Here is a 26113-nt window from a genome sequence, read left to right as displayed (position 1 = left end):
GATTTTACTTCTAAAAATGGAATGAAATTTATTTTGTCCTCCTTTACTGTATTGTAAACTCAAACACTTGTGGGGAAAATAGCTCGCATCAAATGATAAATCATTTTAATACATTTTATGAACTTTCAGGCTATTTATCCAGCATTTTTGTGAAAGCGACCCTAAAAAGTGACCCTGCAAGTTGTGAAATGTGCCGATAAACTTGTCCCTGTGAAGAATTTGGATGCTACAAATATATTAGGAAAATTACAAATGAGTTTGGACCACAACTAACATTTTAATTTAGTGGCTTCCTCTTTCATTGTTTGCAATCAAAAGAATCAGGTATAGTGCCTTTAAAGGGGCTAGATCCAAGTTTGACATTTTATACTCACTACTGCCACCTCAGGTCATATGTGTAACTGCACCCTCTATATTAAACTCGTGCATGACGGCACTTCGGACTCGAATCTACACCTTTTTGAGTGACAGGATTTTAGAGGCAGTTGTGGTGAACAGGTCTGGGCTCACTCTACACATTAGGACATGACTGGAACATGTAGGGGGAGGAAAATACTTAATTTTAACATTTTTGAACTCCGTATAGTCCCTTTAAGCAGAATTAATAAATAGTAATGATAATAAAACAAAACAAAACAAAACAAAACAAAACAAAACAAAACAAAACAAAACAAAACAAAACAAAACAAAACAAAACAAAACAAAACAAAACAAAACAAAATAAAATAAAATAAAATAAAATAAAATAAAATAAAATAAAATAAAATAAAATAAAATAAAATAAAATAAAATAAAATAAAATAAAATAAAATAAAATAAAATAAAATAAAATAAAGAGAAAAGTGTGTGCTAAAATGTTTTGTCGGAAACAAGGCTTTAATGTAAGTGAATCAGGAACATCCAGCCTTGTTGTTTTCGGCTGTGTCTCAAAAGAAGACCTAGTTATTTTGACATCACGGATATTGTGTCGCCTAATATTGCAGTGCGTATCCATCCGCCTGTTTCCTGAATCTCTCCTACTCCTCAGTATCTCTCCTCCTTTCGTGTCTCTCTCGTCCTTTCTCACCAGAGCGAGGGGAAATCTAGTTACAGTCACAGACGAGGTAACTGAATTAAAGGCGCAGGCGAGGAGGAGGGACTGTGTGTCGAGGGACGCTGTGATGTTCAAACGAAGGGTTATGTGCGACATGGAGGGAAATGTGCAAAACTTGCAGTAGGATTGTAGTACAACAAAATCATTTTTTGTGATGTTTATGATTGGAAATGGGCAGATACGTGACATGAGAAGAGGTAAAGAGTCTAAGTTCTATCTCCCTCTAGTCTCCCTCTTTGAGTGCACATTTTCCTGGCTCTTTGCACCCCCTTCAGAGCTGTTGTGCATTTCTCCATTGAGTGATCAATACTGTCCTCTCTTATCTTATCTAACATGCCCCAAAATAGCTGCAGTATGTACTATTTTCAAGCTTGCACTAAAAGATCTATGAGTAATACTTCTCCCATTGCACTCATTCAGCGTCCAGTTTCCGAAACCGATACTAAGGAATTTAGTTAAAAGTGGCTACTGTGTGTGAAAAAGTGAATGATCCTCTTTTCTCCAGTGTGAGATCAATAAAGTCTTATCCTTTTTTTGTTTGTTTGTTTGTTTGTTTGTTTGTTAACTTTATTGTCCCCGTAGGGAAATTTGTTCTCTGCATTTAACCCATCCTTCGATGCCGCTGGGGCAACCCGTAAGGAGCAGTGGTCGACGGCAGTGCCGCGCCCGGGGACCCATCTCCATGATGTGGAGCCAGGCTGATGGTCAGAATCACCTGGCTGGAGGATTCACCTATTGCACATGTTTTTAGTGGTAGGGGAAACCGGAGTACCCGGAGGAAACCTACGCAGACACGGGGAGAACATGCAAACTCCACACAGAAAGGCCCCGTCCTTGGTGGGAGTCGAACCCGGGACCTTCTAGCTGTGAAGCGGAGGCGCTAACCGCTGCGCTACCGTGCCGCTTTTTTGCAGACCAGATGTGACTTATCAATAATAATAAACTGTAATTGAGAACCATTCAACAAGGATCACTGGACTTTTCTACTCTAAAAATCCTTGGGTGTAGAACAGGCTGTTAAATTTGTATAAACAACTCACATAAAGTGATGTGATCATTACAACTCGCGCATTATGTTATAATATCATTAGTGTTTTTCTTTAACAGCATTTCATAAACCAAAATACAAACTCTTGGCTTTTATTTTGTTAAGCTACTTTAGGTGAACCAATCATATTTCATAATCCCGGCCTTGATTAGTTGCCACTAGAATTAGCATGCAGTTGCTAATCGTAGCATTTTGCACGATGATCAAAAATACGTTTGCGGAGGTGAAGACTAACTCTAAACTAACTCTAATTGATTCTCCATGTTCTGAGATTCAAAATGAGGTGTAACCCACATTCATTTAGATTTAGTTGGTGAAGGTTGTGTGAGAGGCAAAACAGGTATTGGTTGTGTGTCAAATATTTGGAATCAAATATGTTATTTTTTCCAGTGTCGGCTCCAATATCCAAAACCAGTTTCTAGGGCTGCCATGAAACCGGTGTCGTGGTAAACCCTGATAAAAATAAAAATATAGATATCTCGGTGGATTATCACTTTGTAGTTTAAACCAAAACAAAACTTGAAGCTGGAAACATGTCCGAAGGAAGACACGACAGCACTCAGGACATCTATCTGCCTTCATAGAGGACCAAGTCTGAAGTCTGGGCATATTTTGGGTCTCTTAAAGGGACGATACAGAGTTTAAAAATGCTAAAATTATGTAATTTTTTTTACCCCCCTACATGTTCCAGCAATGTCCTAATGTGTAGAATGAGCCCAGACCTGTTCACCACAACTGCCTCTAAAATCCTGCTCTGTCACTCAAAAAGGTGTTGATTCGGGTCCGAATTGCCGTCATGCACAAGCTTACTATAGAAGCTGCAGTTACACATAAGACCTGAGGTGGCAGTAGCAAGCATAAAATGGCCAATTGCATGTAGCCCCTTTAAGAAAGCCGAGGGACAGTTGATAGAAGACAGTTATCCTGTTTGTGCAACGTGCAGGAAAAAAGCATTAGCGTTTTAGCTGAAATGCATGATGCGAGGTCTTTGGGTTGAGGGAGAATGCAACGAGTCGCCCCTTAGTGCAGCCGCAGCGCCACCGCTAGCATATAAGCTGTGTCGTGGATACCTCCATATTGAAATGGCACAATGCATTATGGGCCCCCAGAGGGCAGATAGCTATAGATTCACTCTCGCTGCACTATTATGAATTTAATAATGATTACTGTCTGATGACATTTCCCCAAATCTGCAAAGCGAAAGCACACTAGAAGGATACAAACTGAGGACAGAAATATATAGATATTGAGGATTTGTTTAGCTATCCGAAAATATTATAACTGATGCTATAATTAGTAATAACCTCAAAACGATCAACAACACCAGTTTGTGTAGGAATATCAATGCTTTCTGAACATACTTTTAAAACAATACCGTGACAATACCAAAAACCGTGATCATTTTGGTCACAATAACCCTGAGGTTTAATTTTCATACCGTGACAGCCCTGTCAGTGTTGCATCAGTGCATCCCTAATCCTGTGACATAATAATTAGAAAAGCATGAAAACGTATTAGTAGCAAAACGATCAAAGTTATACTAATCGTTTCAATAGACGAGAATGACAGTTCCAGACATCGCAAGCTGTCAATATTTACATTCTTTAGCCAGGCTAAAAAACATCAACGAAATAATAACTGCCACCAAATTTAATGTCTCCTTAACAGCGAGATGGATAAAATAGTAAAAATTAAAACAATCAATGTATAATAGCTTAAAAATTGGGTGTGATTATTCAGTGAGAAAGCTGTGATTGTCAGTTTTAGATTCCTGTAGTGAGTATGAGAAGCCAATCGGCAGCAAACAATGATTAGGTTCACCTTTTTGAATGTTTTATTTGACATTTCTTTCTAAAACTATGTGCATAACGAGCGTGGTAAAACTCAACGTGAGATTTGTTGGGAGCACAGGGGAAGCTGCTACACAGGCCATTACTGAGATCACTTTGTTTTACATAATACATCACCCATCTGTCCCACGGGCTCACAGCAGCAGCAGAGCGAGAGGGAGGGGGGTTGTCAATATGGAAACTCGCGCTCTGTGATGCTGGGACGGCCCATCAATGAACACAAACGACTTGTGACCACAAAGTAGAGGTGTGTGTCGGTGCAGAATAAAAAATTGTGGGACAGCGGAACCGCCTGACTTCAACTAAAACTACTATTACTGCTGCTGCTACTCTCACATTTCTGCCTCATTTCCACTACAGCAGCAGAACCATCAGACTCCTCAGCCTCTCCACCTCTTCAAAATTCAAGTTTAGTGGCTACTTCAAAGGGAACTTGATTGAAAGACAAATATCAGCAGGTTTTCCAAAACAAAAAAAGTCTTGTCTCTTATGGTTCTGAAATTATAAGGAAAAGTCTGCTGTATAAAATATATAAATACAATCCTCAGAGGTGTCTCAGAGGTGCACAAACTTGTGAGATTTTCACTGCAATATTTCTCACCTCCCCTGAGGCCTTTTTAATTTTCCAATACAAAAAACAGGAAGTCTCTATCACTTTCGGTTTTGGAGATATTGGTCTTTTATCGGCCAAATATCAGCTGATAGCCGATATTGTAAAATACCCATATATTGCTCAAACATATCTTTCATACACAAGTAGTTCATCTGTTCAGTACATTAACATCTTTTGACTGTAATGAGACTTAAAGGTCCTATACATTATTTTGGCTTTTACTTTTATTCAGCCTGACGAGTTTGCACCCACTCCTTTGGTACCAGTGACCCAGTGTCTCTTGTCTTTGCTATATAATTGAGGCAAAACTTAATGGAAATCTCTGTACTAGAGCTGGAAAAAATAAATCGAGATTATAATAAAGGTCGATCATGTTAACCGCGTGGCGCGTTTTAATCGAGGAGAATTGGCCGGACCTGTCTGGAAAAAAATATGGACAGCGCAGCTGCAGCGCCTGTCAGGTCAATCCCAGGGAAACACTCGGCCCAAACAAACAGGAAGCGCGGATGATACATGCGACAGCTACAGGAGAGGCCCTGGTGATTTTACGCGTAAAATTAGCTACAAAGTTGCGCTAACACGTCAAAAGGGCAAAACAGAAACATATGAGGAGCCTCAGAGGACCAGGACGCGCACGGGGATGAAGAGTTTAAACCTTCAAGAGGAAAACTATCGATCGCTATTTGGACCATGTGAGGCTGCAGTGGTGGATTATCTGGACTTCTAACAGTGAATTGTAAGTCTGACTTTTTTACTAATAAATGAGCGGTTTACTCATGTCTTAATCTACATATTAAGTTAGCGCTTCAATCCGTGACGTTGTGGCCTTTTGAGGCTCCGCACACAAACAATTTGTTCTGCTTGCTGCCCAACTCCTGTTCTGAAAACTGTTGTCCAAAGCATAGTATTGTCTCACCTACATCACTGCCCCATAGTGTGGTCCAATGCTACACAAAAGCATCTTCAGAAACTTCAGATTGCTCAGAACAGAGCTGTCCTTTCCACACTTATGTCCATGAGATGCACAAGAGACTGTCTTGGTTAACGGTTGAGGCCAAACTACAGCCCTCATGTCCTCATGTTCATGCACAAGGTTTTGATGGACAAACAGCCCAGTTTTTTGTTTAACAAACTCTTATTCAGCGGGTTTTGTCACAGATATGTAACTAGCCAAGTGAAGACAAACTATTTGGTTGTTCCCAGACCAAAAAGTAATTCAATGAAAAGAACTGTTCTGTACGGAGGAGCAAACGCCGGGAACTCGTTTCCTTTTAAAATTAGAAACACTAAAAATAAACCACATTTTAAGCTGAAAGTAAAAGGTCAATTAGCTCAGTACATGTGAGCAATAGTCACCATGTCCTATATGTCCTATAAGGTTGTATGATTTTATGAAATGTGCAACATTCATGTATTCTGTTTTAACTGTTTTGTAATTTTATATTGTGTCAGGACCCCAGGAAGACTAGCAACCACTTGTGGGCGCTAATGGGGATCCTAATAAAGAATAAAGAATAAACATGAGCTCGTTGACATTCTTCAAACATTCCAGTTTTTTGCGTCTCCTTTGCAGATGTTTGTGTGTTGCAGATGTTTGTGTGTTGCTTGTCCAGGTGAAGGGGTGACATGGGGATGTTTTACTGTGACACTAGAAGTGTGGTGTTTGTTTTTTCTGATGAATTAGCTGCAGTTTTCAGTTTGGCCGCCGCATCTGTTTACATACTCGTCCAGGAAAGACCACATTTATTGTTTTTTTCTTTTAAACAAAAAAATCGAATCGAAAATCGAGATCGATCAATATGGGGAAAATAATCATGATTATTTTTTCGCCCAGTCCTACTGTGTATCGTATATATCGGAGTGTGGGCTGGCGTTGTGTTGTCAGAAGAGGGAGACAAATTAAATGAATTACTGAAACACACGTGAAATAAAGCAAAACGATGAGGACATAATGTTATAACATGGTTAAACGCTCACAAAAGAGCCCTTCAAATGAGCAGCTCCATAAGTAAAAGATTAATTCCCCAATGCCCTTAATAGACTTTTCCCTTACATTCGCAGATGTTAATTGAATGTCGAGGGTTTCTATTACCGTTCTACTTTCAGTAATTTAATCAAGAGAATGTGATTTTTGAGTCTCCAAATGGGTGTATTTTGATCTTGGTGACAGGCAGCGGTTCCATGTTGAACAGTAGAAGTGGTAATGGTAGTAATAAGTTGCAATTTTAATAGTTGTGGGGGTAGCACTTAGTACAATCGTAGCAGTACAAGTGGGAGTATCTGAGTTGTTCTGACAGTAATAAGTGTAGGCTATTCAGTAAAAGATAATAGTAGTCATAGCAGTACTTGGTATTAGTAAGTAGCAAGGCATAGTGTATTTTATTTTTTCATAAAATTACTTATCAGCTTCCAATGATATGATATACACATGTTCAATTCAATGGATTGTACTGATAACATTATATAATCACGAAAATATTGCAGTAAACAACATCACAGTAGACCTTTTAATGCCAAAGAAACTCACTCTAAAGTGTAAAGGCGCATTATGGAACTTTTTTATGAGAAATATTTGTGCGTAATTGACCTTATCATGACCCAATGGCTGTATGGTTTAAAGGCGCCTTTACTTTCCATTAAAGAGGCCCCTGCGACGCTCATGGATCAATTGTTTTTTAGGTTTTCTGGTGAGAGCGTCCGTCAGCAGTGAAAACCAAACAGAAAGTCTAAAAATCAACTGATCCTGGAGCATCGTGTGATGGAAAGTACAGGCGCCAGGCACTGGGTCACTTAAAGGTCAAAAAGGTTTTTAAAAATGACAATAAAAGCTTCCTTCCTACCTTAATAAATCCTTTCTGCAGTCCCTCTGGGGGTGATACAAGTGTTAATGGGATGATTGGGGGGTATTTTATCTTTCATCTTTCAACGAAGAAGAAGCTAACATGCTAACGGGCAAAGCTAACTGTGGGCTAGCACCACTTAAACAGTATTTACAGCCAGATTTGAGTGAAAAAAATAATCTCCATTGCGTAATTGGACGCACAATACCCCTCTCTCCCTTTGTCATTTCTGTCAGCGTAGCATTTACTCTCACAGACAATTAATGAGTAAAAAACTGCAACATGCTACGACACCTGCAGTAGCGCTAATGGCCTCTAGGGGCATGAGTTACTAAATTATCCCACTACATGCATGAAATACAATAAAATACAACCTAGTAAGGATAAAAATAAAATATTACATTAGAAAAATGTGAGGAAAATGTAAATACGCTAAATGTATTGTTTATCTGTCATTTATTGAATGATAAGTCGATATAGTAATAATTTGAACAACCCTAAACCCACGCTTTTTAATTGAGTGTGCTATAGGATTACACAAAAATCCTACACAATTATATTTTAATCAAATAATGTCAAGACAAGGCTTTAAAATACTAAATTATAATCAAAATGAGGGAAAAAAGTGAGTTCTATTTTTTTTCTATTTAGGTAAAAAGTCCACACAACACAAAGCGAGTCCAAGTCTGCAGATGGGAAGATTAGAACCGAGATTATTTCTTATTTAATTTCCTGAAATCACGATGCAGAAGGAGCGGAGAAGTCTCCATGTTTCTGCGCAGCACAGATTGTACCAAGAAGAAAAAAAAAGAAAAAAAGTTGCTAAAAATACCACCTCCATCTCCACTTCTTTCCCGCTATCTCTCCTCGGCCTCCTGTGAAAGCGTGCCCTGACATTTATCCCGTCGCATCAGCATACATTAGCGTGGTTGAACTCGGCGGAGGGAGGTCAAGTATGGGAGGCGCGTGGGTTGTGAGGTCAGCAGTCGAACGGACCGTCGGGTGGGGGAACGGAGCGGGAGGCGCAGAGTAAACCTCGCATTCGATCTCTTTCTGTGCAGGGACTCCCCTCACCGCAGAAACTAGCACTGGCGGCAATCAAATATGGCTGAGGTTCACGGAGAATGCATTTATTGTCTTTCTCCTTTTACTTATTCACATCATGTAAATAACGTATTCGCAGAAACACTCAGCTCTGAGTGCCGTATACAGTGTCTAAAACCAGCACTAATCCACCAAAACTCCACAAAGGAATATGCCAGGAATAAACTGGAGAGATACTGCAGACAAAACATATTTCGGTAACACTTTATAACAGAGGTCTCCAAGCTTTTTTACCCGGTGAGATACTGTTACATAACAAAACCACCAGAGAGCTACTCTACGTGTAGCTCTCTTAGGTGGAGGAGAGATTTTGTAGCTTGGATATTTTGACAAAATTAAAGAAAATTACTTGGTTTGTCCATGTACTTCACTTTATGTACCTTTGCAGATTCTGTTCAAATCTTCAGAAAAAAATCTTCTAACATGTGACCTGACAAGCGCGTGAAGAAATGTAGAAAGCCTTTGGCGAGCTACCAAGAAAAGGCTGGAGAGCTACTGTTTAGAGATCCATTCTTTATAATAACTACACCTTATTTAGCCTTAATAAAAGATGAGTTAAAGGGATATTCAGGATTTTTTTTTACATAGGGCCTCATTTCCTAGTTATCCAGAGTGTTGTTGATTTCTGGAGATATATATATATTTTAGTTCTTGCAGTGCTTATATTTGAAGAGTTTAGAGATGCTAAGCTCGTGCTAGGCTAGCGCATGTCTATGGTAGTAGTAACTAGTAGCATGCACTAAAAACAGTCTGATACAAGCACAGTGCAAATCACTTTGAACTTAATTTTTTTTTGTATAACCATCTTGCCAACTTATATTTGCGCAGCATCAGCTTCCTGGTTGTAGCTACACAGCGGCAGAGTGATCTGCTCGGTTACCAGATCTACAGTAGTTTGTTTACCCGCGGCCGCATTACTACACGTGGAATTCACAAAGGAGCTTTCTACAAGTCAGATAAGGCAACGTTTGGAGGACAACCCCGTGATTTTGAAGAGGTTTTTAATGCAGGCTACTAGTTGCCATCATAGATATATATAAAGGCTAGATGTCTTAAGGCAGTGTCACTTCCGGCATAACGGGCGGCCATCTCGCCACAGGGAAGCTTTCTGGCAAGCTCTCGTAAGTGAGTGATCAGCACGAACACAAATCCTCATATCTCACTGAAATCGTCACGTATTTACAAACGGTTTGTTAGTTATTAACGTGACTATAATACTGAATGCAACATGTTGAAACAAAGATTTTCGTTTTTTATTCATATGTATGCAGTGTCATACGTGCAATAGCCTATAATCTGAGGTTAATAACAAACCAAACCCTTTGAAAATCAGTTATTTAGAAGTACATGCACCATAAAACACAATGTTATGAGTGAGCGAGCTCCCTGTGGCAAGATGCCTGCCGTGTGCGGACGTCGCCCTTCATTGGCCAGCAGCGTGTATGAGACATCTAGCCTTTATATATACATCTATGGTTACCATAGATATGCACTAGCTTAGCACTAGCCTAGCACCACTATACTCTTCAAATATAAGGACTGATGATGATGCATCATAGGTTAACATCTCCTCTGAACAAATCTCTCAACAATTTAAAACTGTGCATTTAAACCTGGCTTATCCTTTCCAAAAAACTGTCTCTCTTCTCTTAAAATGTTTCGGTTATTGATGTATTGGCCCCGCTAACTTCCCACAACTTTCCCATTGCCAGCCCTGCAGTCTGAACGTAGCCTCAGTGTAACCCAGACTCGCCTTGACTCAGTGCTGTGATATGTACGAGGATGTGTGGATACTCTCTATTATAATGTAGTCCATACATTAGGATGGCGAGCGCATCTATTATTACTGGTAATGTACATGCCCGGCCCACGCTGTCCTCTGGGGCTTGTGCTTCCTCCTCTTCCTCCTCCACTCTTCCTCGTTCTCTCTCCACATTGACCTAACACGCGCCCATGAGAGGAGCCGGCGGCGTTTTCTATTTATATCAGGTGTGAAGATACGCAGGTGCAGGAAAGTCATGAGAAAGACCGCTAGACTCCCATAGGGCACATGCAAGCCAGCGTTCACTTACAGGTTATATCATGCCTAATTATGGCTTTGTAGCACCAGCATTGATTCTCTTATGAGTGTCTTTATCGGTCAAAACTACCTTAAAACAAGGCTGTGCAGGGCTGTTAATCGGCAAATTACCATCACACTATTCTATTCATAAAGCAAAAAGCCACAATATTCTGCAAAAACACAATGGTTTTACATATTTTTTCATCATCATAATTGTCCTAGTTTTGACCCACTTATGTTATGGTCCTGATAAAGTACATTTTTCTTGGTCTGGTTTTGATACATACTGATGAAAAGCAAATTGCCTATGAGTGGAATTTACTGTTGAAATTCGTAAAATTTCTAGGCACTAATAAATATTGCAATATGGTGTGTCCCAAACTCAAAAACATGTGTCTTAACAGTGAGCTCACCTCTCCACAGAGGAGAGGAACAGGACATCACCAGCTCGTCTCCATGTTTGTTTGTTTGTTTGTATACATCAGTGCTTTTCTTTCACAACAGGTAGCCAAACATTAGGTTTGGACTATGCAGAAAATGTCGTATAGCAACATGTTACTAAGATCCCGGGTAATAACTCTTTCCTATACTGTTTTATTCCTATGGGGAGGTAAGTGTGTCTCATTGAAATAAATATATATTATATATCTACATAACATTGGGCTGCGCAATTTTATGTCAATTTTTGATTCAATTGTCTTTTTTCATAATAAATTAAATACATCTTGCTGGTTCATAAAATTAGATACATCTTTTATTCAAACCTCAGCTAGAACAAAAACAAATGCTTTCATCAAGTCTCATTTAACGCACAAAAGTATTCGATTGAATCATCCAAACTCCCAAACTAGGTACTGTTTGAGCCAAAGAAATGGCTGTAAACCTGCCGATTATGAAGTCCCATGACGATTATTGAGATTGACCAAAGTAGAGGTCACGATTTCGATTAAATTTCAATTAATTGCCCAGCCCTAACAAAACATGGCATAACACGCTGATGGCCACTTACAACATGTTACAAACTTCACACAGGATGTAATGACATCACCAGAAGAGCTTTCTGTGATTATTATTGTCCATACTATATCCTTGAAGCTAAAAGCTAACTTCCATTTGACGCAAACAAAATAGTTCTGCTCCAAATGTTTCGTGACCCACTGTCAAAGTAGCATTGTCGTCGCTGATCAATAGGAAAGCGTGTTTGCATGATGAAGCTTCTCAAACGAGGGGCGAAACATCCTCAGCTCAAAACAACTGCGACAGCTTTGAAACTTCCACTACTCCACTATATGTAATCGATTCTATTTTAAACCATTGTCACTGGGATGCACAGGCTGTCTGTGTGAAGCGTCAGAATCCTTCCAGGAAACACCGGGATTACCCATGAACCCGCCCTGTCTGCAGGCCAACTGAGGGTCACATTCTGCTGATCAAAAGTATGAGGACAAAAACTACAGCTGCTTTTACTGCTATGACTGTGGCTCAGAGGGCAGAGTCCTGTAACCCGAAGTTTGCATACTAACCTCCATCCCTGTGTGTGAGTGTGGTTGTTTGAGTGAGTAACTCGTCTGCATAACAAACCTTAACCAGCAGGGGGCAGAATGTCAATGTCGGATGGAAACACTGCCAGAAAACCCTTATATTACACACAATTTCCAAATCAAAAAGTATGTATAAAGATAGGGATATTTACAGGAAAACCCTCTATGGAGATTTATATACCTGTGTTTAGACCTACGGCATTTAAGAAACAGGGACTTTTGTTTCATTTACTCCCGTTGGCTCTAGGTTTTGGGGGCGGAATCGTTGATGCGGCGCAGAGTCAGTTGCATTCACCAGCTGCACAAACGAAGGGGAAGTGCACCAGGATTTGCTTCACGAGACCAACGCTTGCGGCTCTCACTACTACAAGACTATCAGCAGCTCAGATGTATATACTGTATATGAATGACAGATGGTGGTCTTACCTTCGGTGGACGAGCCGGACAAGTCGATGACCACATAGACTTTCCCTTCGGGCTCCAAGTCGATCTGCAGAGAGGAGGGGACCCGGTTAAACACAGTCATTATAATGCGCTGACAAAAAAAATGGTGTCCTTATGTGGCAAAAACAAACCGGCGAGAGGTAGTGTTTATCTAATCTGCAGCACCACACTCATTATCAGATACTTCAACATGCTATTATTAGCTACTAAAGCATGACAGTAATGTTCGGAGTAGGGTATTTCTAGGTCTATGCTAGGACAGAACAAGGTCTAAACTATTAGAGATTAGATTTACAATATATGTTTTAAAGTCAAGAATCAGTTTTAAGTGCACATTAAGTACCTAGGATATGAACAACAAACTAACACAAGAATCACATGCATTTCAGAATAAGCTTCAGAGGTGTAAACGTCAAGGTTAGCAAGTTCTGTCCCAATAGAGATCATTTTACTGTTTTCAGGGGATATTATGTTTAAGGCTGGGTACCGCTAAATTCTTTTCGATACCTGTACTTTAACGATGCTTGGTTTTTGATACCTATACTTTTTTTTTTTATATACTAAACCCTTTTCCTTCCATTTAATTTCTTATGCATTTGTCTCATTTGTTTGAGGTGAAACAACCAAGAAACTTCCTTTAACTACAAAAGGGCAGAAAAAAATACTTTCCAAGTCCCCCACATTTTCCCCAGTTTTTCCCCAAATTTTCCAAGTTTTTTTTTCCCATTTCCCCCCCAAATTTATCCCAATTTTTCTATGTTTTTCGCCATTTTTCTCAAATTAATAAACATGTTTTCACTTGTTTTTCCCTTTTTTCCCCACTTTTTTCTCCCAAATTAATTTTTTTCCCCCAATTTGCCCCAAATTTTTCAATTTCTTTCAATTTATTCCCCAAATTTATTCCAATTGTTCTATGTTTTTTTCCCCCCATTTCCCCCCCATTTTATACCAATTTTTCTACCTGTTTTTCCCTTTTTTCTCCACTTTTTTCTCCCAAATTTAAATTTTTTCCCCTAATTTTGCCCCAAATTGTAATAATAATAATAATAATAATAATAATAATAATCATCATCATCATCATCATCATCATCATTATACATTTTATTTAAATTTTCATTTTTTTCCCCCCCAAATTAATTCCAATTTTTCTAAATTTTTTCTCCAATTTTCCCCATTTTACACCAATTTTTCCACTTGCTTTTTCCCTTTTTACCCCCAATTTTTATCTTGTATTTAACTTTTCCTTTTAAATTTCAATGACCAACAGCACCAAAACTTGAACAACTTTCTTTTCTGCTTTCAATACTTTCACTTTTCCAATACCAGTAGTACTTAAACCCTTTACTGCGATACCAGACGGGTGTTGTTTAACGGTACCCGGCCCTAATTATGTGCAATAAATAAACAACGTCAGTCTTCGTGACCCGTTAATTGTAACTCGACTGCCCTACATGGCTGTACAGTCATTTTACGAGCCCAACTGCACAGTGTTGTCCCTGAGGCTTTGCTTCTGCTGCTTTAATCCAAATTAAATGCAACTACAGACCTTTTGCACTAGAAATGTAACTTTCAGAACATTATCTTGTTATTGTGGGAGAAAGTGTGAAAACGTGGGCTCTACATTTTTAGCCCCGTGCAGATATTTTAGTATTAACTTTTAAACGTTTGGCATAATGATCACAGATTGGATTATGGCAGATCATTACATCATCCTCACAAAGTACTTTTCTGGTTTATGGCGGGAAATATCAGTTATACGGACGTTATATAAAACACGCTGTTCCGCGCCGTCTTCTTTATAAAGAACTGGTTTAGTCCGGGTTTAAACAGGGCTGCACACAAGCCTGAACAAGAACTCAGCTAAATCCAGGTTTAGTCATGATTTGGACAAGCCCTGCGAGATAAACTGCATCCGAAGTTACCTTTTGAATGGTCACAATTGTTACAGTTATGTTATGTGATAGAAACTGTATCATCTACAGAAAACTACAAATATCTACCTAGTCTTAATATGAAGGATTATTCCAAAAAATTCAGCAAACATACATATATTTTTTCACAATGTTTCTTCCACTGTGTCATAACCTCTGCGTACTGGGAAATAATGACATCATGTAGCCGCAATGAAGTACAATTACTGCGATGGCGGCGAGGAGAGAGTGAGAGAGACGGCCCTAAATCCTGGTTAAGCCCTGGACAGATCCTCTTATGCAACCACAAACACACACACACACACGCACACACACACACACACACACACACGCACACACACACACACACACACACACACGTACACACACACACGTAAAGATCTATGCATCGAGCAAACAGCAGGTCCACAGTGTCCCGGGACGCACTGCCTGGCTCCCTTCGGCCCGACAGCGCGGTTCAAATTCATGGGCAAAAAGACAACCGTTCATGTAGCTGCGAGATGACATTTCCACTTTGATAGGGTTTGTTTTGAAGCTCCTGCACTTCTGTATTCCCCCCCCCCTGTTATCAAACAATGACACAGGGAGGAAGCTAGATTGAAAATGTTAGCCGTGGCCCCCGACTCCTCTCTGGCTCTTTTTGTTTGTGGCTTCAGCGCGTCCCGATACTTCACATTTATGAGTTCGTTTAGGTTTATACTGTGTGCTATGATGCGAGCGTTTTAAGAGCGCAAATGTATCATCGTGGAAACATCGTAAACTCCCAGTGCGTCAGGGTAAACGTCTGGGTTTGCGATGTATTGAAATGGTTCGTGCTGATTTGTTCATTTATCCTTCAAATGTGAGCCCCTTGGTACTTTCATGAGTTTACTGTGTGCGTTAATAAGACAGACTTGTGCTGTGATGCTAGCTAAAGAAAAAAATGATATTCGATTCAATAAAAAACAGTGGCTTTTGAGGAGGCCAGCCTTATATCTTATTGGTTTGCTCTCTCTTAACCTCAGTTAGGCTTCAACCAAATCTAAAAGCTTGAAAACTACGTCAAAATAGCGACGAAAAGGAGGATGAAAAACGCAACTAACGAGCTACAAAAAAGTGGCATAAAGGCGATGGAAAAAAACATTAACAAGTGACAAAAATACAACAAAAACGTGACAAGAACGCGGCACAAAAGCCACAAAAGAGCAACAAAAAGGTGATGAAACAAAAACCGTCAAAAAATGATGATAACACACCAACAACATGAGGAAAAATATCCATTACGATCAGTTTTGTAGGTCTTAGCTTTCAAATGAGGTGTTAAGCTGGCCTATAGGCTGCAGGAAGCTTTTATTTTTGGATAAAGCCGAACTGGAGAAAATGCACTCGGCTAAGCCGGTGGTCAAAGGAACAGGCCACCGTTTGTACACACTGAGATATGTTCTTGCCTGAGCTTAGACGAGATGATGTGTACCTGTCTGGTCTTTGTGTGTGCCCTCAGTCATGCACAAAGACCAAAGATGTTGTTAGCATTTGGCCTCTACCAGCATTTTCCTATAGCTCCACACAGGGGTGAAGTTAGAAGCGACCACGCTCTTCCACGGGCACAAAGACCAGACAGGTACGGATCAACTCGTCTAAGCTCAGGTAAGAACATATCTCAGTATGGAAGAACGCCTGTTCCTTTAAGAGGTCAAAGGCAGTAGTTTGTGCTTTCCAGGGGGAAAAAAACACATAAACACTTCCCAAGTTGGAGCAATAATGTCACATTTCTGGAAAACACGCACCCGAGATCACGTGAACGCAGCGTAATATCACACAGGGCTGTAAATCAAGTCCTTGTCTCCCGGTGGTCGTCGTTGATTCACTGCCTCATTGTTGCGGCTCTGTTTAACCGAGGAGCATGAAACATGTGATTTACATTTACAGTAAGACTGTTCACATTTGAATAAAAAGTAAGCGACGGCCTCCCTATGCAAATCCTCAAAGCCACACAACACAGGTGTCACTGGGTGTTTTCCCGCGCACTCAGTTTTAAAGGTTATGCTTGTTAGTGGCCAAAAATATGCACTATAGCCAAAACTGAATTCTGCTTGCCTTAACACAAGAACAGGTTTCACTATATTCCTCATTTTGAAAGGACCTCCACAGCCTGAACTGGCACTGCCCAAACAGCGAGCGCAGGAGAGGAGCAGGCGTCTCCAGTTTATTGGCTTAATCCTGTTACTTCAATTAGGACACACTCACAAAGGCAAACAGTCCCAGTAGGGATTTGAGTGAGGACTGAGGGGAGAGGTGAGCATTAAATAAACTGTATGCTGAAATGTTAGCGCACTGCTCTCATTAATCTAAACACAGGAGGTTTGCAACAGGCTGGAGTGAATCAGAAAAACCATCGCCAACATTCCGATTCAGCAAGTAACCAAAGATGCATCAAAGTCCATTTTAAATACTCTGATCTTTGGGCTGGAACAAAGCAATAGGGCTGTGCAATATGACAAAAATTGCAACAAATGATGTCAAAACAAAACTCTCCTGGAACAGCTACCATAACGGGGTGGAGGGGTTTGAGCGCCCGAATGATCCTGGAGTTCTGTTGATCGGGGGCTTCGTGCCCCTGGTAGGGTCTCCCATGGCAAACTGGTCCTAGGTGACGGGTCAGACAAAGAGCGGTTCAGAAGCCCCTTATGAGAGACCAACAGGCCTGAGAATCCTGAGGCCGTCCTTCCCCACCACCTGCAGGAGGAGCCATAAAGGGCTGGTGTGTTTTGGGAAGCTCCAACAGCTGCACCCATGACCCAGCAACGGAAAAGGGGAAGAAAATGGATGGATGGATAAGTACTTACAAAAAATCATTTTTATGCTTTGATACATTTGTGGGCTCACACTTTTGGACGCAGCAAGACTGCAGCACACGCACCAAGGAACAAAAGGTTGGGAACCACTGGTCTAGATGATGATTAGGCCTGTTTATTTTTCTAATTTACAGGGTTTCTATTAGGGCCGGGATGATCCACTTTTGTCGCGATCCGATACATATCTCGATACTCAGGAGCTGATCCGATATGTACTGCGATACAGTAAGTAAAAATGTGCAAAAATAAACCAAATGCCATTTTACATTTATTAAAGTGTCAAGATTGAAAAGTGCATTAACACAGAGTGCTGTGTAAATATTATTGGAAAACAAAGGAGTGCAGGATAAAAATGCCTCCAAACACAAATATTGAAAATATTGCGATACTTGGTGAATATCAATACAAAAAGTATTGCAGTCCAATATTTTCTAAATTACTTTGAAGGCCTTAGTTTTGACATATTTCATTTAATGACTGTCTTATGATGTAACAACAAGACAATCTGGAATTACCTGCACTGTAAACTGTGTTTGTTTATTTGGAGAGGACAGAACACATTAATGAACACTCAGTACAATTATTTTGTGTCAATGTAGCAGATTTAGTCATGGGCTACTTTCCATCCGTAGTCCTCGTACATATTGGACTAAAATGTGTGAGAGAGAGCCTATCATTGGCTTAGTTTATCAGCGTAATGTAAATGATTCCACACATTGCTTTGCAGTAAGCAAACGCGCCAATACAAGCTAAACAGCAGCAGTAACAGCTGTAGATATTGATTCATCCATCCATCCATCCATTTTCTTCCACTTGTCCGTTGCCGGGTCGTGGGGGCAGCTGTTGGAGCTGCCCATATCACATTGCAGAAGCCCCTCATGGCTCCTCCTGCAGGTGGTGGGTCCACAGAAGGACGGCCTCACTATTCAGACCGGGCCTGTTGGTCTCTCATAAGGGACTTCTGAACCGCTCTTTATCTGACCCGTCACCTAGGACCTGTTTGCCATGGGAGACCCTACCAGGGGCACGAAGCCCCCAACAACAGAGCCCCCAGGATCATTCAGGTGCTCAAACCCCTCCACCACATTAAGGTGGCGGTTCCAGGAGGGGATATGGATTCATAGTATTCCCAAAAGGCTGGTAACCAGGATAAACCCCAGCACCTCTCCACGATAATCTCATTTCTATTATTGTAAAAAAAAAAGCTGTATTAAGCCATAAGAACAAATGTCCCGTACGTTTAATGACAGTAGACCGTATGGTAACCATCCAATCGCCCGGTGTGCCGCGCAGAGCTCTCATTGTCTCAATACTGCGAACCTAACCCCGTCCCACTCGCTGTCCGGGACACTTGTTAACGCGCTCCAAACAGACAGCTCTCCCTGCACCTCTCGGCGGCGTTTAGGCTCTGTGACAGCCGCCCACGACCATCTGCCACACGGCACAATTTGGCAGCGAAGAAAGTGAAGGAGAGAGAGAGAGGGGAAGAGACTATGGTATACGAGTAAAACGCAACGGAACTGAAAACAGGACTGGGAAACCGTGAAAGAATTCCTCTGCGTGATCAAAAAATAAAATAAAAAACGTGCTACTTGTACTGGACACTGGCACGCCAAGTATTACTGACTGATGGGTCTGGAGGAAATGCAATACTTTTCCATCTCCAGTGTCATCTCCGGACCCACCAGGCATACAAATGTGGCATCTAGCGAAAAATAATTGTATATTGTATATGTTTTAGTGACTTTTTCTTTATTTCTTTGATACCATATTGGCATTGCTTAGCGGTACCCAGCTCTAATCGTGAAGTAGTGAATGACAAGAAACCAGCAAAAACAGCTGGTGGAGAAAAAATTGTTGCTGTCTATAGCTTTCAAAGTAGAGATGAACCGATCCCGCTTTTTTGCTACTGATCCCGATACCGATACTGGGGTTTGAGTATCTGCCGATATCCGATATTTCTTACAAGTGGCTTTCTCTGAGTGAAAAATGTTATTAACTCTTCTCCATTGTAAGATCAATAAAGTCATATTTTATTGTCATGTTACAGATCAATTATCAATTATATCTATAGATACACTCTTGGATAAACATTTAACAAGGATAACTTTTATAGACTATAATATACGTTGAGTATATGACAGGCTTTAAGTTACATTAATATAAACAACTGGCATGAAGTGATCTGATCATTACAAATATGTCATATCAGTTATTTCTTAAAACTAAAAAAACTAAAATACAAACACTTGGCTTCAGCTGTGGTTATTTTATTTTATTAGGCTAATTTAGGTATTTCTAATATAGTTTATGTCCCAGCCTTGATTAGTTTTGTTAGCACTAGCATACTCCCGCTAGCTTTAGCATGCTATTGCTAACCACAGAATTGTGCGCGGCGATCTCCAGGTTCTTAGCTTTACAATGACATACAGCATGCCCAGAGCCAAAATTAAAAGTATCGGATATTTGTAGCCAATACCTGATATTGTATTTTTTCCAGTATCGGCTCCGATATCCAATAACGTATCGGATCGATGCATCCCTATTTCAAAGCAAGAGTAAATTGATACGTTTTGCATTTTATTGCAGTCACAGTGTCAGTTCTCTTTTGAGGTAACGTAAGGCCTTTCTGTGGATTTTCTGCAGATTTCACACAATGGTTTGCTTATTCTTATTGGAAAAAGAAATACTGAGGTAATCATTTCAATCCATATTTCAGACAAGGGGCCGAATATTACCAGGACCAGATCTGAACCAGCTTTAAACCTTGCTCCTGAAAAAGAGCAGCCTATATACTGTCGGTGGGTGTGAAACTGAAGCTCCCGTGCAGCGGAGGGAGGAGGGAGAGCCTGCTGAGTGAGACGGCGTGAGAGTCATGCATCTTTAATGGAACATCACAGACGCCTAATAATGTAAGAGGAGGAGAGGGGCCGGCGGTGGCGCGGACTCTGATTTCTGAAGCACAAACGGGGACAGCCAAAGATCGAGTGACAGCGACAATGGTCCACCGGGCCCCATCAGGCCGATCGTACCGGGGCACTTTTCCACTGCAAGATGGAAGACAAGAACTGTTTACGATCGGTCTGAATGACTTAATTAGGTAACCAGTGTCTATGGATAGTGGAAAAACTAGGGTTGTGTTCAATGTATTGTATAGGCAACATATTGTGGAGTTGAGAATACACGCATTGATACAGAAGTGAACTTTTGTCCTAATACACACAAGATACATACACTGCCTGACCAGAAACAAGTATGAGCTTGGGCTGCTGCAGTTGGTCAGGCCTAGAAAATGGCCGCTGGCTACTCTGCTTTTTGACAACGACACTAGGGGCTGTCATTGCTGTAGCACCTCCCTATGGCCGCTAGTCCCCCATTGGAATGCATTGTACTTGGTTAAAAACAACTTTAAAGCCTGGTCCCAATTTTTTTTGGAACTATCTAGAGCTAGATATTCCTCCTGATGTGATAACGCTGGGTTAGTTACAATTAAGGGGACCAGGCTGGTTTTCATAAGAGAATATTTCTAAATCTCGTATTAATGAGGGTCGGACTGTTAGCATTGTAGCAGCGCGAACTACACGTCACACAAGGGCGGAGTCTACAGTGAGGATCCCGCCCTTATGCCCTTTTTAGGAACATGCCTCGTCAGAGCTGGTGAGACATCCATTATATTTACAGTCTATGGGCCTAGAGCGCCCGATAGAGAATCTTTGGGATGTGCTGGAGAAGGCGTTGCACAGTAGTCACACTCTCCCATCATCAATACAAGATATTGGTGAATATTAAATGCGACACTGGATCTTTTTACATCGCAGAAGAATGTTTGTAGTAATCAAAGCTGAGGTGGTCCAACAAAACATTACAGCGTGTGACTTCTGTTTTCTGGTCAAGCACTAAGTATGAGATCACAATAAAAAAAACAATCATAGCAATACTGATACATCCCAGATTGTCTTTTGGTTGTGTAATGATGTATCACAACACCCCTAACCATAATGGCTTTATTCAAAACACACTGTATTACAACACCCATTTTATTATTGGTTGTTTGCAATGCACTTCCTGAATGAGCTAAGTTCTTCTGATACAAGGCTTGACCTGATTCGTTGTAATAAAATCATCATTTTAGTAACGAATAACAAGTTTTTACTTTAAATGATCAGAGTATGTTTTCTATTGGGAGGTCATAAGCCAAACCAAGTACAGAACAGTGTTTCCCAACCTTCTTTTGTCTTGCGTACCCCTTGAGCCTTCAATTTCTACTTAAAGAGGCCACCAATTATTTAAAAGATGGTCAATTAATCTCAGATTTATTTGTAGGCTACTTAGTAGTAGTAGCAATTCAGTTTCATCTTTTTGATCTGAAATAATTCCAAACGTACCCCCTGGAGTCCCTGCGCCCCTGGTTGTGAAACACTGGCCTATACCACCTCCAAACTAGACCTCTTCAGTCAAATGAAGCTGCAGTGTTCCCAAACATCCCATACATTGACGGACTGGAACAGCTTGAAAGACTCTTGTCAATCTCATCAATGCAGAAGCTTAACCAGAAATCAATAAAGAACCAGTTGTGTAAAGAATGGAACAAAAACTAGATTAAACAATTAAGTGATTTAGAAAACAGCATCGGTTTACGCTTTGTTTAAAGAGTTTACCTTGTCAGTCCCAATCAAAGCGCTGGGAGGCAGCTTATAAGCGAGACAAAAGGTTGAGCTCACGTGACATTACAACACCAGGAAGAGACGACAGTTTAATATTGAGGTGGGAAGCATGTGCCAAGCAAAGACGATTATTTTAGTAGTATTTTTGCCTCATTGTTCTCTTTGGTGGTCTCTTCTACCACAGAAAGGCCTCTGATCTATATGTTCTTAGTGTGAGTTCTGCACATGAGCTGCCATCAACAGGTTAGCACATCCTTGTAAAATAATGGTGACTTGTTTTTAGTTCCAACTTTTGCCAGCCGAAGCAAAACACAAGAGGCTTAAAAGAGCAGCATCTATTTATTTCTATATTATTAATCCCTGCAGGGAAATCTGCTGACCCATCTTCGATGCCACTGCGGCGACCTGTAGCAGCAGTGAGCAGCCAGCGGTGCTCGGGGACCCATACAGCCATTTTCTTCCACTTTATCCGGGGCAGTAGTCTGAGCAGAGATGTCCAGACTCCCTGATCCACCAGGCCAGCTCACAGACATAGACCCCCAGCGTGTCCTGAGTCTACCACGAGGCCTCCTCCCAATAGGACATGCCTGGAACACCTCCCGCGGGAAGCGACCAGGAGGCATCCGAAACAGATGCCCAAGCCACCTCAGCTGCTCCTTTCGACGTGAAGGAGCAGCGACTCTACTCAGAGTTCATTACGGGTAACTGAGCTGCTCACCCTATCACAAAGGGTGCGCTCAGCCACCCGGCAAAGCAAACTTATTACCCAGTCATTACCCAGTCGGGGTCCCATCAATTTATTTATTTGAACTTTATTTAACCAGGAAAGTCCCACTGAGATTAAGCATCTCTTTGTCAGGGGTCCTGGCCCAAAATGGGCACCTATTGTGCATGTTTTACTGGTAGTACCTGGAGGAAACCTACGCAGACACGGGGAGAACATGCAAACTCCACACAGAAAGGCCCCGTCCAGGTGGGGTTCGAACCCGGGACCTTCTAGCTGTGAAGCACGAGCACTAACCACTGCAATAACTGCCCCATTTACTTAATGTATTTTACTCTCATTAATTACATTATAAGACATGAAACATAATTTCTGAGGTGCCCAAAACCAAGTTTAAAGTTACACTAACTCACATTACTGAATGTACGACCCGATTTCATGGATAATATTTCTGTAATTTATATCCACATGAAGCAAAGACTGGGAGAAAGTTCATCTTTTCAACAAGTGCGATTGATCTAGAATGAAATATTGCTTTTAGTACTATCCAAATGTCGGAGCATGCATTATTTACACATTAACTTCAGTTCTTGGGTTACACAATATGACAATTTTCAATAACTGTTGTGAATATTGGCACAAGATCAAGACAAAAGAATAAAACTGGACTTAAATTGTATAATAATTGCACATTTCTAAGCTACTTGTGTTTTTGTTCTAGTGTAAATCTCAGTCAAATGGAAGACCTCAGTGATTTTGTGAGTATTGCGTCACCGATTATTGCTAAACTCGGGCATGTTTTTGATGAGGTTGCAACATTAAGACATGAATACAAAGCTTGGTAATATCGACTCTTCGACTGAAAGTAATTAGGTTTAAGTATTATTGTGTCTTAATTGGTCTGTCGCCTGTCGTTCCGGGACTCCAGTTTGGGCCCAAAACGTCTTCCCTTTCACTCGGAGCTTGCCTTAAACAGGCCTCTGGTTACTGACCCCGAATTGGCATGGGTTCAATAAGTGCATGTGTTTGTGCATGTGGCAACAAAGCATCTTAAGTCTGGCGCGTCCTACTTAATCAGCGGGTCACGGAGGGGCGAGGTCTGTGACGTTACAGGGAGGAGGAGGAGACGTGTGATTGTGTGACTGCGTCGGGACGAGGGACTGGGGAGGTGCGCTCAGCCTTGACCTACCTGCTGTTGCTAAATTAGGAATAGACAATAGCCGGGCTCTGGGAAAATAAGAAGTGAGAAAGTGGTAGCAGGTGTAGTAGCACTAGTGGGAGTATTGTTTATGTATGAAACAAAAAAACTTGTAAATATAGATACAAAAACAGAAATTAAGTTGAAGTCAGACATTTCTATAGAAAAAACAAGTTCCCGTGACAGGTTAAGCACCGGTATCAAACTGAACTTAGCAGAGCAGTTGTTGTCTGCATAACCATCAGATTTCTGACATAGATACTGTAAGTTAGTACGCTGAAATATAAATAATATTATTTAACCTCTTAAAGCAGTACTAAGTAACTCATGCCCCTAGAGGCCATAAGCGCCACTGCAGGTGTCATAGCATGTCGCGTTTTTTACTTATTAATTGTCCGGGAGAGTAAATACTACGCTGACAGAAAAGACAAAGGGAGAGAGGGATATTGTACATCCAATTACACAATGGAGATATTTTTTTTTCTCACTCAAACTTGGCTGTAAATCATGTTTAAGTGCCGCTAGCCCGCTGTTAGCTTTGCCTGTTAGCCTGTTAGCTTCTTCTTCATGATTGAGCAGGGAAAGTTGCAACTGTGGTTTTCTGGCCAGAGACACCAGGGGGAGATGAAAGACCCCCCCAATCATCCCATTAACACTTGTATTACCCCCAGAGGGACTACAGAAAGGATTGATTAAGGTAAACAAGTTACTTAGTACTGCTTTAACCAAGTGCATTTTCTCCAGTTCAGCGTTACCCACATCTAAAAGCCTCTCGACTGGAGATTACGCCTCATTTGAAAGCTAAGACCTACAAAACTTTTCAGCATTTTTTTTTTTTTTTTGCTGCTCTTTTGTTGCTGTGTTTTTTTTGCTGTGTTTTCATCCTTATTTATGTCTTGCTTTGTCGCTTTTATATTTGGTTAAAGTCAAACTGGAGAAAATGTGCTCGGTTAAGGCTGGTGTTAAGAGGTAAGACCTTACAGTGCAACAGAAACTGACTCGAAAGCTTCAAAATGACAGTACGGCTCTGTTCGAAAAGTACTTAATCCTTAAATATCTGTGACAAAAATGTGACAAAAATGTGACAAAAATTCAACAAAAATTCAACAAAAATTCAACAAAAATGTGACAAAATTCAACAAAAATGTGACAAAAACTCAACAAAAAAATGGGAAAAATTCAACAAAGAGTGACGAAAAAACTCAACCAAAAATGTGACAAAAATGGAAAAAAAGAAAGAAAGAAAAAACATACAAAAGGTGACACAACACAGCAACAACGCGAGGAAAAAGATCAGTTTTGTGGGTCTTAGCTTTCAAATAAGGTGTTACACAGGCCTATATAATAGCCAAAGAGGACAGAATGCATTTGGTTTAGGCGGGTGGTAAGAGGTTAAACTTACAGACTACCACTTTAAAATGTACTCAATTCTCTGTAATAAAATGACCTATGCATTCAACCATTCACAAATCTAATCCTCAGCACCTCTCCTCCCCTCCACCATCACCGAGAGTCTCTCAACTCTTAGGGAGGGAATTACTTTGTCAAATCATGAAGCAAACCCCGCTGGACACCGTCCGGCCAACGGGTTCAAATTTATTGGTACCCAAATAAAAATGTCTGTGATTGATTTTTGAGACCTTGTGTTAGTCTCCTCCGCATAACGTTCCCTTCTCTTTGATTAAAACGTCCTGCCCACACGGCCTCTTTTTCCAATATGACTAAAAGCCGCCCCAGACACATCTTAAAAGAACGGCCCTAAATTAAAAGAACATTTAATACATGGCGTAAGCCCTGGCAGCTCCGGTTTAAGCTTTTCAAGGACGCCGCGACATGGTGTTTACATGAGGCTCATCGCACTAACCTTCCCTCCACAAACCCTTATCTGCGCCGCACATTGGAGAACTAGAAAAAACAAGTTGGAAAAGCACATAAATATTGATGTTTTCTACTTATCTGTTGTAGCCGTAAGACATTAGATTAATTAAGGTTGGGGCGAAAAAAAATGCACTTTCAGTTTCAACGGCGTGCAATTTATGAAGCAGGATTCGGATCACAAAGCACATAAACATGACATGTAGCATTATTAACATTCACTGTGTGCCTAAATACTAAATACATAATGCCACAAATGCAAAAAAAAACTGCATTTTTCAGTTCTTAAGAT

At 40.7% G+C, this 26113-nt stretch overlaps 1 protein-coding gene across 1 annotated transcript in view; it reads right to left on the bottom strand.

Moving 5' to 3' along the window:
* The window catches only part of prkcea (protein kinase C, epsilon a), a 60804-nt gene that overhangs the window by 17686 nt on the left and 17005 nt on the right, over window positions 1–26113 (bottom strand). Inside the window, exon 2 of the mRNA XM_079577148.1 lies at window positions 12578–12641. Coding sequence (XP_079433274.1) covers window positions 12578–12641 — 64 coding nt within the window. The remainder of the gene's footprint in view (window positions 1–12577; window positions 12642–26113) is intronic.

This window comes from Gobius niger (genome assembly GCF_951799975.1).
Source record: "Gobius niger genome assembly, chromosome: 19".
In the NCBI taxonomy this organism is placed as follows: domain Eukaryota; kingdom Metazoa; phylum Chordata; class Actinopteri; order Gobiiformes; family Gobiidae; genus Gobius; species Gobius niger.
Note: the sequence above shows the minus strand (reverse complement) of the source record. Positions and strands in the feature narration are given on the sequence as shown.